At 43.0% G+C, this 16,848-nt stretch overlaps 1 protein-coding gene across 3 annotated transcripts in view; it reads right to left on the bottom strand.

The window, feature by feature from the left end:
* Positions 1-16,848, bottom strand: part of LOC112149537 (unconventional myosin-Ic) — a 45,368-nt gene that overhangs the window by 23,356 nt on the left and 5,164 nt on the right. Inside the window, exon 1 of one of the 3 annotated variants that reach the window (XM_024277288.2) lies at positions 2,798-2,993. The exons of the other annotated variants lie outside the window; for them this stretch is intronic. Within the exon in view, the coding sequence (XP_024133056.1) occupies positions 2,798-2,815 (18 nt within the window). The 5' untranslated portion in view covers positions 2,816-2,993. Of the gene's footprint in view, positions 1-2,797; positions 2,994-16,848 lie in introns of those variants that run through there. 3 annotated transcript variants of the gene reach the window in all.

The raw sequence follows: 16,848 nt of genomic DNA on the forward strand, positions 1-16,848 counted from the left end.
TAATGCAAACACTGCTGTGGCTGCAGCTGGAGGCACCACTTCCTGTCTGCAGCTGAGAGAACTTTTCCTGGGAAAAAACAGAGCTCAGTGGGTCTTCAGCGCTCAGGAACCGGTTAAGTTTCTGCAGAAAATCTGATCTATCAAGTTGTTATGGTTACTTACAGAACTTTCCTCATATTATAGTGGCACAAAGGAAAGAAACCACAGCTTTACTTCCCCTCCTTTTCCCCTTCTTTACATCTTCCTCTTTCATAAACATTTCTTTCTGTGTCCATTGCTTCATTGTTCCTCAAAGATCCTTTCAGTGTTTGGCTTTCCTGATGGTAATGAGACACGGTGGACCTCCACCCGCTCTCCGGAACGCTGCGACGGCGGCCCGGTTCCTACATGCCGTCATGCTTTCCATATCCTGTGCAGCAAACAAGCTAACGTGGAGCCAGGTTGGTTGAGGTGGACCTGAGCAGATACTGAAGTTTCTCCACAGCTGTGGTTGTTTGGGAAGCTGTTTCAAAATCAAAGAACTCACAGGGAATATTTGGAGGTAATCTGTGGTTCAGAAACTGAATAAACTAAAAAATTTTTTTTTCTTTGCTCTTCTCAACCAAACCCACATTTCAGGATAAAATGTTCATTCTGGAGCTACTCTTTCAGCAAAAGAAGAAAAGAAGGACAAAGGTAAAGCCATCCCCCACCACCCACCCCCCCGCTCAGCTGCTGCACCAAAGTGCCACGCAATGACTGCAATAGGAAGAGCCCCAAAAACAACCTCAAACCACAACCTTTTACTGCGAAAAGGTTTGATATTGACCTGTAAGATCGACGTCAATCAATATTCACTCATTAAATCATTTTTTTAATCAATCAAATTTTTGAACAAATTTTGGCCTTTTTTAGAGCCAGGTCTAGAGTCAGGCCTAGAATGAGCCCTCAAACCTGGCTTAGAAACAGGCTTAAAACTAGGCCCTACAACCAGACTTGGAACCATATCAAAAACCAATCCTAGATTCAAGCATAAAACTAGACCCATACGCACGTCTAGAACCAAGCCTACAACCTCCTAGAACTAGACCTAGAATCAGTCTTAGTACTTAGAACCAGGTTCAGTACCAAGCTTGGAGTCATGTCTAGAATCAGGCTTAGAAACAGGCATAGAACCAGGCTTTTATAGCCAGGCATAGAACCAGGTCTTGAACAAGGCTTAAAACCAGACCTAGAACCAGACTTAGGGACAGATTTATAACCAGGCCTAGAGCCAGACTTAGAACCAAGCCTAGAGCCAGACTTAGAACCAGGTTCAGAGCCAGACTTAGAACCAGGTTCAGAGCCAGACTTAGGGCAAGGGCTAAAAGCAGGGCTAAAACCGGGACTGGAATGAACTCTTCAAGCTGGATTAGATACAGGCCTAAAACTCTGCTTAGAACCAGGCATTAAACCAGGTCTAGAACCAAGCATAGAATCAAGCCTTAAACCAGTACTAGAATCAGGCCTAGAACCAGGACTTTAACCAAGCCAAAGATCAGTCTTAGAACCAGGTTCAGTACCAGGCTTAGAACTAGGTCCAGAACCAGACCAGATCTACTCAGAAAAGTATTTGGGCAGAGAAAGGCTGGATGAAATGCAGCCGTCATGTATGTCAGGACCAGAAACGTCATACTTGTGTGTAATGAAAAAGAGGAATGCATACAGTTCTGATGGTCTCTGCTTAGTGAAACGGTTCCAGAGCGGTCAGGTGGAAAAGCATGGTTCTAAATCCCAGGCAGTCCCCATTTTCCTGAATGTGCATCAGAGTGAGACGTTCCAGAGCCTTCCTTTGAGGTCTTTGACGGAGGTGCAGAAAAGTTAAAGTCCAACTCTCGAGTGACTCAGGAAACCTTTTTTATTTTGATCGGACTGTTGGTTCTGTGATGCCATAATCAGTCAGTTATGAGGAAGTAAACTAAAACCCCAAACTGTTGTAAAAGTTTATTTAAAAGAATAAAAATAAAATTTCTGCAGCATCAGGTCTGATTAGACACATTCATAGAAGTCGTTTATTTACAGTCTCACTGGGACAGACAGAGATTCTAAAACATATTTACAATCGTAAAAGCTGTTGAGAGTCATTTACTACAACATTTCCCTCCAAAGTCATCATCTTTTAAGAAAACTTATTTGTTGTTCTCTGTTCAACTCAGGCGATGTTCCACCCAGGGTTTACAGCTTTTAGAGTAAGTTTGTCTAAAAACAAAGAGGTCATCATTTGACCAATGAAAGCTCTGGTCAGATGCCTGCAGGCGACGATGACAGCTGCATCAGGAATTTGTTGGTGCTTTGTCACATGGACACACGTCTCCTACACACATGCACTCATCAGGGCGATGAATGCACGCTCTTGCAAACACAGACTCTTTCTGTCACAGAATCTCTTTGGCTAACGTTTGATCTGAACCAAAGCGCCGCAGCCCTGGTATGCGGCTGCCTCACCCTGACCGAGGAGATGCCAGGATCTGGTGAACTTCCACCACAAACAGCACGAGGGAGGCGTGACAGGTGAGCAGCAAGCCACAGGCTTCCCCCTCACCTGCGTCCTTCAGGTCAACGAGGACGCCGCCAAGGTTATTATGCAACACCAGTGACTGAGTGCAGAGAAACTCAGTCGTCCACATCAGCGCGCGTGGATTCAACAGAATGACAGAGGTAACGGCTTACCCGCTATTCTGGAATCCAGACCTGCGAGTTTCAACCCAACAGCCTCCCGGAGAATCGGCCAAGCGTAAAACCAGCCCTGATTTCCACACTGCTCCCCACAGAGTCTTACCGAAGGTCTGTACTTCATGGCTCCTGCCCTCTTCCCAGGGATTTGGTTGTTTTCTGCGTTCCACCACGGCCTTGGTCCCGCTGGAAGAATGTGGCCTCCAGCGTCAGCGCCACTTTTCAAGCCCAGGGTTTGTTTTTAGAAGCTCTCCCCTCCGTCCTGAGAGCCAGCTGCCATGCTTCTCCCCTTACTGCCGCTCTCCACCTCGCTCTGCCTCCTCTCCACTCCTTCACCCACTTCGCTTCTCCCTCCCTTCAGAGGAAACAGCCCCTCTGTGGGGTGACATGTAACCCCACTCCCACCAATAACTTTTTTTTGCACTTACTTCCTTCTGAAGACAACTAGCACTTTAAGTCTGGAGGAAAAAGTGTTTTCCATGAACTTCAGTTCTAAAAGCCCTAAAAGCAAAACAGATGACAAGTTCTAGATTAACTTTTAGGGAGGTTCTAAGCCCGGTTCTAACCTCCTGACTGCCAGCAACACAGATTTATCCTCTCTAGAGAACATTTCTAAACCAGAATATCTTCCAAACACTGCATACTATCAAATGAACTCCTGGATATCTGTGGCTTTTCAACCATACCAGATGTGAAGGGGCGGAGTTCTGGGAATTGTAGTTTTATTGGATTTAGAAAACATTAACTGGAAAACTTTTTTCTTTCTCTGGTAGTCAGGAGGCTAACCATCAAACTGACCGTGTCCTAACTGGATCTAGATGCTTTCTGCACGTGTGCATGGATTAACAGAGATAGAGGAGCAGAACGATTGCAGGCAGTGTTCCTTCTCCAGACCAGAGCTGCAGACAGACACATGCATCTGCATGCTCCAGATCAAACGTTCTGCTCTTTATCTCTAATAATACTCAGTATGTTACGGGAAAAGAGAAACTGTTGCCACCAACAACAACCAACACAAAACCAAAACACTTAAACTGAGATTTTAAAGTGTTGGTTAATATTTAGTAGGTTTTTCTTAATACTTGGTGGATTTTCTTCTACTTTTTTCCAGGTGGTCTTGATTGAAGGTTCTCTGGACTTAAGGTAGAACAATTTTTTGTAGATTTGCTTGTTTTTCCTTCATCCCTCAAGGTTCATGTTAGTGAAAAACATCTTTTTAGCATACTCTTGTGGCCTTTTTCTGATGATATGTATAAAGAAAGTTAAGCTAAAATTGCATTTTTGAGTATTTATTCATTCAAATCCTTGTGAATCAAGAACAGATAAAGAAATTCAGTTTGAAAAACAGCGTATTTGTGATCTAGAAAATATGCTGGCTGAGCCACAAGCTCCCTGCTCTGCTCCATTCTGATGCATCCATTTGTAGACATTACAATTAGATGCATATATGTCTTCATTTTCCTCATCTGAGCTGGCATCTGGATCAAAACTGTACATCTTGATAGCTCTGATATTGTTCTCTAATTCAGTGCAAAGAAAAAAAAATGTAAAATTCACCTGACTCATGCAAACAGAACCTCCTCGTATTTTAGGACCGAAGCATACACTGGTGACTTCCCAGAAACTTGTTCATGACTTCCTATCAGAGAAGAACTTACAAACTTCCAACAATGATCACAACGAAAAGGAATCGAGGATTGATTGATTTAATCCAATGAACTGTCTTTAAAACCTGAACCTTGGTCAGTTCCAAACTCTGAGTTCAGAGGCTGCAGAAGCCGACTGGTACCTTCAGTTTATGGGATTGTAAACAGACAGAAAGTGTTGTGGTTTTTTCTCCACAGACAACAAAGTGGGTCTGAGCGCAGAAACTTCACTTTAATCTTCTGTGAAACTTGACTTCTTCATGGGTGCAGCTGTGAACAATTAGCACCAGAAGAACAACAGCAAAGATGGATGAGGTGCAGGGACATGCGGGCCGAAGAGGAGCAGCAGGAGACGCAGACTTTACAACCCTCATTAGGAGGAGCCACTCCTTCCTGTAAATTTGAGCAAGAAACCCGGTAACTCCAAAGAATGAGCAGTGACACGTGTCGGTAAATACACTTGTGTGAAAGGTGTCGAACTTTATGAGAAGAAGTAGAATTCCTTAAAAATCCACTCCGATCAGCTTTTGATTTATTCTTGAAAGCATTTCCAGTGGTCTTTTAATAATTAATCTGCCATTTTTAGCCAAATTTAAAAAAAAAAAGTTTAAAGGACATAGTTTCTTCAGAGTAGCAGTAGTTTATCAGAAATTTAACTCCGAGTTGTGAGTGGGACAATTAGCACAGTAAGCCCGCCCCCACTTCCCATCACCCATCTGTTTACATGCTCTCCCGCTAGTCCCCCACAACCCCAACTTAACATTAGCGGTGAAACAAAAATGTTGAGCGATATCAGAGCTTTCTAGCCGTACAATTTGGATTTATCAAGTGGATGCATCAGAATGGAGAGAAGCAGGGAGCTTGTGGTGCATCTGTGTCACAAATATGATCTTTTTAAACTGCATGTCTCCCGATTCACAATGATTTGAATAAAGAAATACTCAGAAATTAACTTATTTTTCTTTATAAATGACCTCCAATGCTAGAAAAATACCACAAGAACATGCTAAACACACCAAAAACAGTTTCCATCAATGATTTTTTAAAGCTGAAAGGGTTGCTTTCATAAAATGCCCTTAAAGTCTCGTCTTACACCGCGGGCTCCAGTAAAGATAAAGTATCCGTCAAGGTCGTTCTGAGTCTATTCTAAATGAGTTCCTCTGAAAATCCTCAGAGTATTTGTGCTCCATTCATCAGGAACAAAGGCTCTTCTTAAAATGATAAAGCATCTTTAGATGACAGCAGCAGGATTTGCTTTAGCACCAAGTAAGATGAGGTGAGGTCAGCAGAGAAAGAGGCAACAGGGCCAACAAGTCAATCTCAGTTGAAGGAACTCGGACACGCCGCCCTCTGCTGGTCGCTTCCTGCCTCTGAATAGAGTCGGTTTCACATTGCCTGGAAATAACTGCCCCAGGGCTCTGTGGCAGAAGGATAAACACACTCATTCACTGGATCTCTGGGAAAGATTCGACTTTTCCTGCCTCCCCTCAGCTCCACCCCCCAGCAGAAATCCTGCAATGTTTTCCAGGCGCTCTCAGACTGTCCACAGTGACAGGCAGCAGGAAGCAGCTGAGATACAACCAAACGTGAAGGGTTGGACTCATTCTCTCTGGTTTGTTCTCGCCTGCGTCGAGTCTTCAGTGACTTCTGGCACGAGCGAGGGCCGTAAAGGTCTGCCGGGTAATGCTGAGCCAGCACATTTGTGCTGAGCCGGAGGAAGGAGGGGCTCCTCCTCAGCCCTGCATGTTGCTCAGCTGTCAAACATTAACCCTTTCTCGTTAACTTTTCTTCTGGGATCTCGACTTTAAAGCCTGCCCGTGATCAGATGAACAACGCCGCCTGTGAATTCTTCTCCTCACAGCACCGTTTATGACTCGAATCATCAATAAAGAGCTCGGCGCCGAAGCATAAATCCATGGAAACAATGCAAACTCTGTTTTATGCCTACAATCGAATGACAGGTGGAGCTGTCCAAACACAGGCTTTGATGTTTGCTGCAAACACCTGATAACAACCCTGCAGGTGGACTCACTGTCTGCACCAGCCCCCTCTCAGCCTGGAGAGAAATGAACGTAAAACTGACCTCTGTTGAGCGAGAAAGAAACCGCCATCTTTGGACAAAGGAGGTTGTGTGTAAATGAATCAAATTAAAAGCATTTCAGGCGTAAGTTCATGTGATCGTGACTCTGTGGGAACGCACAAACAGGACTTTCGCCTTAAGCTCAGTGCTCCACCCTCCCTCACAAACTCTTCTTTCCTCTCACACTTCCTCCTCCACAAGGTTCCTCTGAATGATCAAACATAAAAATAGAAAAGCTCTTCTCTTTTCCAGTTTACTCGACCCAAAAACGTGCTTCAGGAATGTGAGGTCATGTGGTTTACGTTGCTTTCCCATCTCGTTGAGAGGACGACGGGGATGGAAAACTCCAGGACTCTAAGGTCACTGTCCCGCTCACTATCCATGGTTTGTGAATCACTAGGATCAGGTGTGTTCAGCCAATCAGAAGCTGGAAGAGTTGGGTGAGTGGAGAATTTCAGACGCGCCACCAACGGGTGTACCCCCAAGCTCAGACATTGAAACTTGGTTTCACAGTAAACATTTAAAAACATCCTAATATTGCAACTCATATGTCCGAGTGTCCTTAAACTCACCATCCAAGTACTGTGTGCTTCTACCACATGCTTCCTCCTATCCCCTGCCATCGATACCACACACTAGAAAAGGTTAGAAAGTCGGAAAAGAAGCAGTATTCACAAAGTGAGGATTACGCTTTTTTTTGTTGAATGTAAATCACAAGCTGTGATTGAACCCAACTTCTTAAGCTGTCGTGTCGTGGATAAAACCTCATTACAGTGAGGATGAAAGCATTTTTGAATACTCTGGACTTTCTTATGACGTTCCATCACTTGTCATGCACTTAGGTATGTGAAATTTGTTCTCAGTATTTGACCCATCCCTGGGGGAGCGGTGAGCCGCAGACATAGACGCACTCGGGAACCATCTGGCGGTTTAGCCCCCCAATCCAACCCCGATATGCTGAGTGTCGAGCAAGTAGGGCACTGAGTCTAATTTTTAGAGTCTTTGATATGAATTTTCCTGGATTTGAAATCACAACCTTCCAGTCTCTGGGTGGACACTCTACCACAAGCCCACTGAGCTGGTGTATATAAATCAAGAGGCATGAAGAGGGTTTGCTGTGGCTTGCTTTGATTTTCCTTTGGGTTTGAAACCTCTTATATGATAAGAACCCTAAAAAGTCGAGGTGAAGAAGGTGAGATGCACGCATGCTTTTCTTTTTTTACCAAATCCTAGGGACTGTACAAGGTCATAGATGTCCTACGGGCACCCCGTGTGTGCAGTCAGTAAGGAATCAGTATTACCAGCTTACTAACGACTAGAGTGTGGAATAAGAGCACCATACGACAGCATCACCAGTACGTCATAAGTGCATGCATCCTCCATTAGCCTCACAGAAACTTCCCGATACACCACACACATGACAATGATACGTTCCCTTTTCATGACGTCCCTTGAGGTGGTCGTACAAGCCTTAAGAGAACTCCAAGACCTGTGCTCCTCTCTATGGCCCTCCACAGACCCAGATAACCGACAGAACCCATACAGGTCGTGCATGTGACTTAAGGCTTTAGGAAGCAGCAGTAGCATGTGTCCATATTGTCTCCTGTTGACTCAAAATAAACAAGCAACCAGCTTACGGAGAGTAAACCTGCTCCTTTACGGCTCAATCAGGACTAAACTGAGATCAGAGATGAATGAACAGCTTGATTTCAGGCCCTGGGAGTGAACTCCTGCACCAAACTAAAACTTTGGCTTTGACTTTTATCTGTTTGAGACTCAATTTCAGTTATAGAAAAGTGCTTTTTCTTCTGGAAAAAAAAAACTCAAATGAGTTTGAGTCCCAAGGCCAAAATTTTGAGATTTTCACCTTTTCCAAACCAATATTTTTTTTTGGTGGGTAGGCTTTAAATGTTGTGAATAAATACTATTTATCCATCAGTTTAATGTTCAACTGGATTCCTGCAATCACTACTTATTAAGCTTCTACCTTTGGTGTTCAGGAAGCCACTAGGATAAGCAGATAAATGTTTCAAGATAAGGTTTTACGTCCAGATGCCATGACTCAACTTAAAGGTAATGTCACCCGGATGAATGAGAGCCTTCACTGCATTTTAAGATTCCTACCACTTAAATAAACTATTTGTCAGCATATTTTTCTATTTATCTCACGTTGACATAAGTCACATGATTCCATACAAGTCTAGGCTTTCAGGATAGTTTGTGTACACACTTAACCTATTAAGACTCGAGCTAATTGAGCTAACTTTCTAAAACCTTCTCCCAATTAAGCAGAATTAACTACTGTGGTAATAAAACCCAAAATGCGATGTTCACACATGGATGCCAGGTCTTAAGACGTTAAAGCATTTTTCAGTGAAAGAAAACTTTTTTTGTACTTTAAAAAAAAAATGTAAAGAAGCTGCAGGATTTCAATTAAAACCTGTTTTTTTGCATGTTTATTGCTCCTTTCAGAGAGCAGTTTCATCTCAAACACACCTGCATTCAGTCACAGCCGGCTGTTGACAGACTCAGAGTTGCGTCATGCCGAGCACACCCTTGTTTGTGCATCTCCATGTTATCAGAGCTGCACTAAAACGCCACATAGATCTGGGGCTTATGAAATCGATAACAGCTTTTCACTTTTTTTGCAAACAGGAATCCTAAACTGAATTCATGTGTGGCGCCAAAAGGGTTTATGAAAGTGAGATGTTGAAGTAAAAGATTTAAGTTTGACACCCGCATTCTCCCATAATGTTCTCTATTAGGCATGCGGCCAGGGTGACCCCACCCCACCGCATTTTTACATGTCATCTGAAACCTCTGCTGCAGGATTTTGCAATAGTTGGTCACAATCCAAGAGTTAGCGTGTTCAAACTCGTCAGCTGACTTTTCAGTGATGATCTTAGAAGTGGATCTGTGGCTGACAAATGCAACATACAGGATCCACGGACCAGGATCTGATGACAGACAGACCATGGAGGAAATGATGATTTCCTGCAGCTTCAGTCAAACTCCCAGACTCTGACGCTTCACCACAACACAGCCAAGCAACACAATGACCTGAAGAGCAAAATACTATGAACTTTAGACTGTCCTTTGTTCTCCGATAAATCTTTGACAAACACTAGGATCAAACCGCAACCACTGACAGATGCAGAGGACCTCCCATTCACCGTGCACGGTTGAACTTTTAGAAATGCTGCTTTGTGTCGGTGCCAAAATATTTAATCCTCCAACCAGTCTAACGGTCCGGTTCTGACAACAGGTTTAAAATGACAGCTCCTCTTTCTGCATTGATGAAAAAGCTGGTGGTCAAGAACCGGCAAAGGAAGGAGAGACCGAAAAAAAGGAGGCAAAGGAGAACGCTGGTGATGTCAGGGAGAAGGAATGTGAGCCATGTGGGCGGCAAGCGGCTCTCTGGAACCACCGAGAAGAAGCATGAGAGATGATAAAAGAGAAGTTAAACACATTTAAACCCAGGATGCGGAGTGGGAAGTCGGTTAGAGAGAGTGAAAGTGTTGGTAAGAATATCCTCGGCTCTTTAAAGGAGGCCGAATGTGGGCAGCCTGCGTATGTTTAGACACATTTTTAGAAACTGAAAGTGCTTGCAGTGTCAAAATGACACACATTCAGGAGTCCATGAGAGCTTCAGAACCAGGCGTCCGGGTCCTCTGACAGCACTCAATTCTTTATTGGAGTTTCTGAAGAGTTCCCGCGTTCAGCCCGTCTGTCTGGACTCTTGGCCCTCTCAGGTTTGGTGAATCACTGGGCGTGTTGGTGAGTAAGGGCGAGGAAATGTGAACCACTGGCACTGAGATGATGAAAGGAAGGAGAAACAGGCTCCAAAATAAGTTAATGGAAACGGGGCTGTGTTCAGACTAAACACCAAATATGGAGAGACTCCTCCACACACAGACACGCCCACTTTTCCACTGTGGCAGCACTTTGGTCATGCAGGCATTTCCTTAAGTCTTTAATGTCTCCACAACAGCTCAGGGAGAGTTTTTGAAGGAGTTTTTATGAGGATGTATGTTTCAGTCATCAAAGAAAATATTAAACAAAGTATAATAGTGTGATATGGTGTTAAAAATGCAGATGAAGCCTGCGTTTGCCACCTAAACTAACTCCCCTGCAAGTGATAAAACTCTATGTGACTTTTGATCCAACCAAAGTCCTGCCAGCAGAAGGATGTGAGCTCAAAAGAAATAACAACACTGTTTAGCAGAAGAAGTCGGGTTCCTGATGGATCATTTACTCGGGTTCTCCGTGGGAAGAATCAATAACAGCATCAAACTAAGAACTAGCAGACGTGCTTTCAAGCTAAGGTCCCACCGTTTTCCAGCAGTTACATCTGAGGAATGAAGATAGAAAAACAACTCAACTTAGTCAGATAACGACTGAAGCTCTTCCAAAACATCAAACTGTTTGCTTTTGTAAATTTATATTAACTTGTAAAAGTGTGGGAAAATGAACGTGCACGCTCACACACGGTCCCACGGCTGTCCTGCAGCAACACAGACGCAGGTCGGGTCTTGTTTAGTCAACTAATGGTAGTAATGCTTCTCCAACCCCCCCTTCCCCCCACCCCTTCCCTGACTGCATATCTATGCAGGTGATCTTTTGCTTCTGCAGAGCCTCTTTCTGCATGACCTTCATCCTGAGTCTTTATCTTTCTTCCCGCCCCCATTTCACAGTGCCCTCATGCCTCCTATCTTTTATGAACCAGCAGACCTACATGGAGTAGAGCTTGAACCAGGCGGAGGTTAAACGCCACTCAGTCATGTCCGAGTCTCCTCACAAACGCCATCTGCTCCGAATTGTGCTGTTAATATAACAGGGTCTGATAGATCGCTGTTGCTGGAAAATCAGCATGTGTGCCCGGGTACACTTCCTGTGTACACTGTATGTTCAGAGGATGGAGGTGTTTCCTCCTCCTGTCAGGAGGCACGTCACGCTTCGATGAAGAAGGCCCTCAGATTGATGAAACCACTAGTAAGAAAGAAGACCAGATGGCATGACTCAACTTCAAGATGAGACCCTTACAGATCCAGATGGATCCAGTGGTCATCACTAGGGGTGTGTATTGGAAAGAATCTGGCGATACGATATGTTTTGTGATACACGTCTCGCGATACGATATTTATCGTAATATATCTTAATATAAGTCATATTATAGTACAGGTCTCATAACAACAAAAACCACAAGGCTGACTGAACCAATGAGACTGAACATTTAGCACAAGCTGGTTCTCGGGAGATCTGGTTGTTCTGGTGTAGAACTGCTCAAAGTGAGCTGCTAACTAGCAGTCAGGGGTTCAGGTGGAAAACAAAAGTAAGACGCTGAAGGACGTTCACAAATATTAAATTAGATATCATCTTGTCAGCATTTTAAAGTTTCGCCAAATGAAATATCGTGATATATCACTGAATCGATTTTTCCCTACACCACTAGTCATCACCTTCTTACTGTCACCTGAACGGTCTCTTATTTTTAGTCAATATTTGCATCATAAAGTGGTTTTGCAAAACTGAGGTGATAACGTTTTATGTTTTGTCTTCACAACCGCTTAACTGGTCAGACATATGCCAGCAGGTCCAGAAGTTCCAGAACAAAACTGATGATAGAACTCAAAAGAGCCACACTTTAGAGTCAAACGTACAAACAAAAGAAGGCTCTGAGACGGTCCCTGCTACTGAAGAACAGCGTCTTCCTTCAGTGGAACCAAACAGCATAAAACTCTTAGGTTCCACATGTGGAAACTTTCTAGTGTTTAGAAAAACCTGAAGTTCTTGTAAATATTCCATCGATTGAATGATCAAGATCCAAGAAGAAGAGCATAAATCAGATTTACAGTTAATAAAATAGTAAAAAGTATCTTTCTTATGATCATCAAAAACTCCTTATGATGGATCTAAAACAGATCTGCATATGAAAAGAGTCTTTATAACTTGGATGCCACAGAAATTTGATTTACTGAAACATAAAAACCAGATCTAAGCCAAAAAAACCTGCTAAAGCATGAAGACCTGCAGCCTGAAGACTAATCTGATGCTAGAAGTCGCATGTGAGGTCAGACGGATGACTATCTGAGATCAGCAGTTCGGACCCTCTGAGCTCTTAGGGGCAGCAAGCAGACTGTGTATAGACTTGAAGCAAACCACGGAAGCTGTTAATCAGATCGGACCAAAAACAAGAAAACTGGACTAACAACATGCGTCTGCTCCCAAGTATGTAGAACAACCCTTTGTTTGAACTGTAAATATCCTGTTAATACTCCCCTCTGCTGAGTTATCAACAGCATTACGAACGGTGGGACAAAAAATGAATCAAAACAGATTTTTTTTTTCCCTTCAGTCTTCACTCGTCCATCTGATTCCATCACAGCCGATTCTTTCCTGCTTTGTTCAGTTTCAGTTTTTCAGGTCTGAGGGATGTCACATTGGAAAAACAGCTCCCGGGAGGTTCTAATTAAAGACCAGCCAACATCAGCAAAGACCTACATGAAACTGATGAATGATGGGAAATGTAGGCGCATTCTCTGGAGAAAGCTGACGTCCTTTCACAACAAAAGTCTGACAGAGAAACTGATCAAACACATTTTTTTTGCAACATCTTACAAAGTTCTATCAACTCTCAGCCAGGTTGGAGTCCTGGGTGGAATTGGATCTATCTCACTTTTCTCCCAGAGTCCAAAAATACATCGGGCTGTGTGATGTCACTCCCTCTGTTAGCCAGCGAGGAAAGGCTCCAGCAACCCTCTGACCCCAAACAGGACGATGGATGGATCGGTGGAGACTCATCTATCTATTGATTGGCTCCATTTCCAAATATAGAAGCTGCTGCAGCTCCATCATGCTCTGATGTTGTGAACACAGAAACACACTCGTCACACAGTTGGTGTCACTCGCTTACGCTAATAAAAACTGGCCCCTCGTCATGTAAACACACACCCTTAACGGTGATCAGGAGGATGGAGAAGGTCATATAGCAGAGCTTGATGTTACACAACCCTCAAGACACACAATCACACACATCCCTTAAGGCCATCCTTGTCCTTAGATCAGATTTTTAAATAAATTACACAGATTTCTGCATCCGCTTGAATCTTAACCACCTCCAAACCCAGAGGAGGTGGTGGGCAGCATCAAGCAGGAGAAACCTGCTTTGCAACCCCTCCTAGAGGACATGACTGAGTCCTAAAAGAGGATAGAAATCCAAATAGTCATAAAACTAAAAGTCCAGGTGTCATGGAGCTCCATGTGGGCCAGTCTGCAACTCATGGAGGCCCGTTCTGTTCTTTGAACCACAAACGTTCTCCATGGGTGGAAAATAACTCAATTAAAATAATTACTAATTTCTACAAAAGCAGCACACTTTTACCCAGAGAATCTCTTAACATCACAAAAGGATTACAGTAAAGTGCTCAGGAGAAACACAAACAGCTATGGAGCTCCTGCAACTCAGGCCTGTAAGCACCGACCCAGTGTAATACCAGATAAAATGGGATTATGAGTGGTATCATCAGGTTAATCCGAGTGGAGGTGTGCAGGGACAACACAGGGGGATTATGAAGACACAGAGTCAGCAGGGTGGTGAGTGAACACCAAGTCTGTCCTCAGCTGACACCGAGTTAGGGGCAAAGAGTCCCAGACAAACGGGGAGGATATAAGGAATTAAATAAAATGACTTTTAAGATGGAAAATGCAGTAAGGCCAAACAAAAAGGGACAATTCCTGCCTCTAAATCCAGTCCTACTACAGATTCTTCCAGGACGTGGACAAATTAGGCAATGAAGCTGGCTGGGAATTTTCCTGAACCACGTCCAGAAGCCACAACGTTTGAAACTGCAATAATACAGGACGCAGCCACTCAACATGTAGTCGCACCATCCCTCACTGTCAGAATTCTGTTAAGTAATATTCACCCACAATGCATCAGTCTCTCAGTTATAACTCCTTTAAAACTCTAAAATCTGCAAAAGAATGAACAGTCGTTTGTATTCAAGATGTTTCCTGCAGTAGAAGAAAAGTTCTGACATTTCCTAAAGTACCTGACACGCTTATCCAGTGACTGCAGTTTTAAAGGAACTGATAACGTCCACATACAGAATATACGTGCTTCATTTGCCACAAAGTACTTAGGTTACATGAAGAAAAAAAACTGTCCACATTTTGTTTCGGGGAACTAAAAGAGTCATCTGGTTTCTGGAAGTCCACAGAGGCTGCAGAGATTTGCTTTAATCCAGCAGTCATTTTAGGATGAAACTCAACTTGAAGATGCAGCTTTTTTATTAGCTCTAAGATCCTGCTTTAAAGTCTGGTTGGCCCTAATTACTAGGGGAGTAAGAAAATATCGATTCAGAAAAATATTGCATCAATTTAAAATACTGCCGAGGCGATATTTATATTTTTACGTATTTAAAAGCAAACATGCAGTTCAGTCTTACTTTTGTTTTCCGCTTAAATATTTCCTAAAAGCACCATGAAATTGCTTGGGTAAAAGTAATTTGTTTATGGGATACAGTTGCAGTGTTGAATGTTGTGATCATTAAAAAACATCTATTTTACAATTTTAGTTTTGTGAAAAATGTATTAATATACAGATAATTCTTAAGTCAGAATTTTAAAATATAGTGAAATATTGTCTTGGGATATATCGGGATATGTATCGTATCACGACATGACATCATATCGCCAGACTCTTGCCAATACACACTCCTAGTAATTTCTATAGGTCACAGATGTCAGTCTCCAGGCCGGTGTAATACATGTCTTCCAACTAACCTGCCATTGAAGTTCCTTCTTAACACACCTGATCCAGGTAATAAGCAGCAGCTGATGCAGGATTTCTTAATAATAATTAAAAAAAAAGCAGAATCTCAGACCTCGAGGCCTGGAGTCTTACACCCCTGCTATAGGTCTACTCAAGCAAAGTGGCTCCACCAGAGGTTCTGCAGGAGCTAAGGGAACATGGAGTCTGAGATGCTTCCTGTGGGATCCAAGTGGACCGCAAAAACAGAACCAAACTGCTGCAGTCATCTGAAGAAATACTTTTAGCAGGAGCTTCTTCTTTTTCTTTCTACTGCTCCTTTGTGTGAATCATTGACTTACATAATGAATCTAGCTTTGGTTTCATCACATACTCACATAATTTCTTTTGGATGGAGCTTCAGTTGAGCTAGACCTGTATTGTTGCAGACAAGTGGAGCTTCCAGTGGAAGTAAAGATGTGAGGATCTTGGCTAGAGGCAATAAATGCAACATAATTTCAGATAATTACAAAGACAGATCTATTCAACAACAGTTTTGGTGTTTTGAAAACTGCCTATTTACACTCTGATCATCTTTTGTTCCATTTTCAAAGCATTTCCAGTGGTCTTTTAATTATGATCATGTTGTTTTTAGCTAAAATGTAAAAATCTGTGTCGTTTTCTAAGACATAGTTTCTGCAGGAGTTCACTAGAAATTTACCTCTGAGTTGTGGGTGTGGAGAAACCGTGCCCACCCTTACCCTCCCTGTTACTGAGAACTATCTGTTTACACTCTCTCCCACTAGCTTACAGGCCTCACATCCCCCAACTTAACATGACCAGTGCAACAAGAAAGGCAAGGAAGATTGGAGCTATCCATCAGTACATTTTTGAAACAGTCTAATTACTGGACTTATTGGCTTTAAAGGCAGTTTTGAGTAACAAATGCTAGCATGCTACATCATCTCCTGCTACAACAAATAAAACCTACAACAGCTTTTCGATGGGTTTTTAAATAGCTTTGCAAACAAAATAACAACAGTGGGAATCCTATCACAAAGAGCTCCACCCATCATGCATCTCTTCATTTCTGTCTCCAACATTTTCCAGATTCAGACCCGACCTGATCCAAGGTTTTCAACAAACCCCCTCAACAGGCAATGTGAAATCTATCCCTCAGACCAACTCAGAGTCTGACTCACAAACACACATCGCTCTCATCACATGAACCTTCTCCTACACGGCATCAGCATCACTCCAGCGATGTGCAACCCAGTCTGGTGATCCTTCATAATTCCATGCTGAGGTTACTCTCACAGGAAACTAACATTTCTTGTAGAAGAAGACAAACGCGCCTTCAGGCGTCGGTTTATGCCGTTCGTCTTCATCAGATGGCGTGTGAGACCAGCGAAGTTTTGTAATGCTGCCAGGAATATGTTTCAGCATCTTGAAGGTATTAGGAATGTAAGGAGCATCTTTGAAGAGATCCATTATCAGAATAAAATGCGACCCTGAATTCAACCCATTTTAAGACGTAAGAGAGCAAAGGCCATGGAAACACTTTCAACTGCTGTTGCATCAAGACCTTATCAGCCTAGCTCTTGGCTCGGCCCAGTTTGGCATCTGTGCTTAAAACCATCAACACTATCAAAGCTGAACATCTAATCCTGGGCCGTATCTTT

Source organism: Oryzias melastigma, linkage group LG13, assembly GCF_002922805.2.
Source record: "Oryzias melastigma strain HK-1 linkage group LG13, ASM292280v2, whole genome shotgun sequence".
Lineage (NCBI taxonomy): Eukaryota > Metazoa > Chordata > Actinopteri > Beloniformes > Adrianichthyidae > Oryzias > Oryzias melastigma.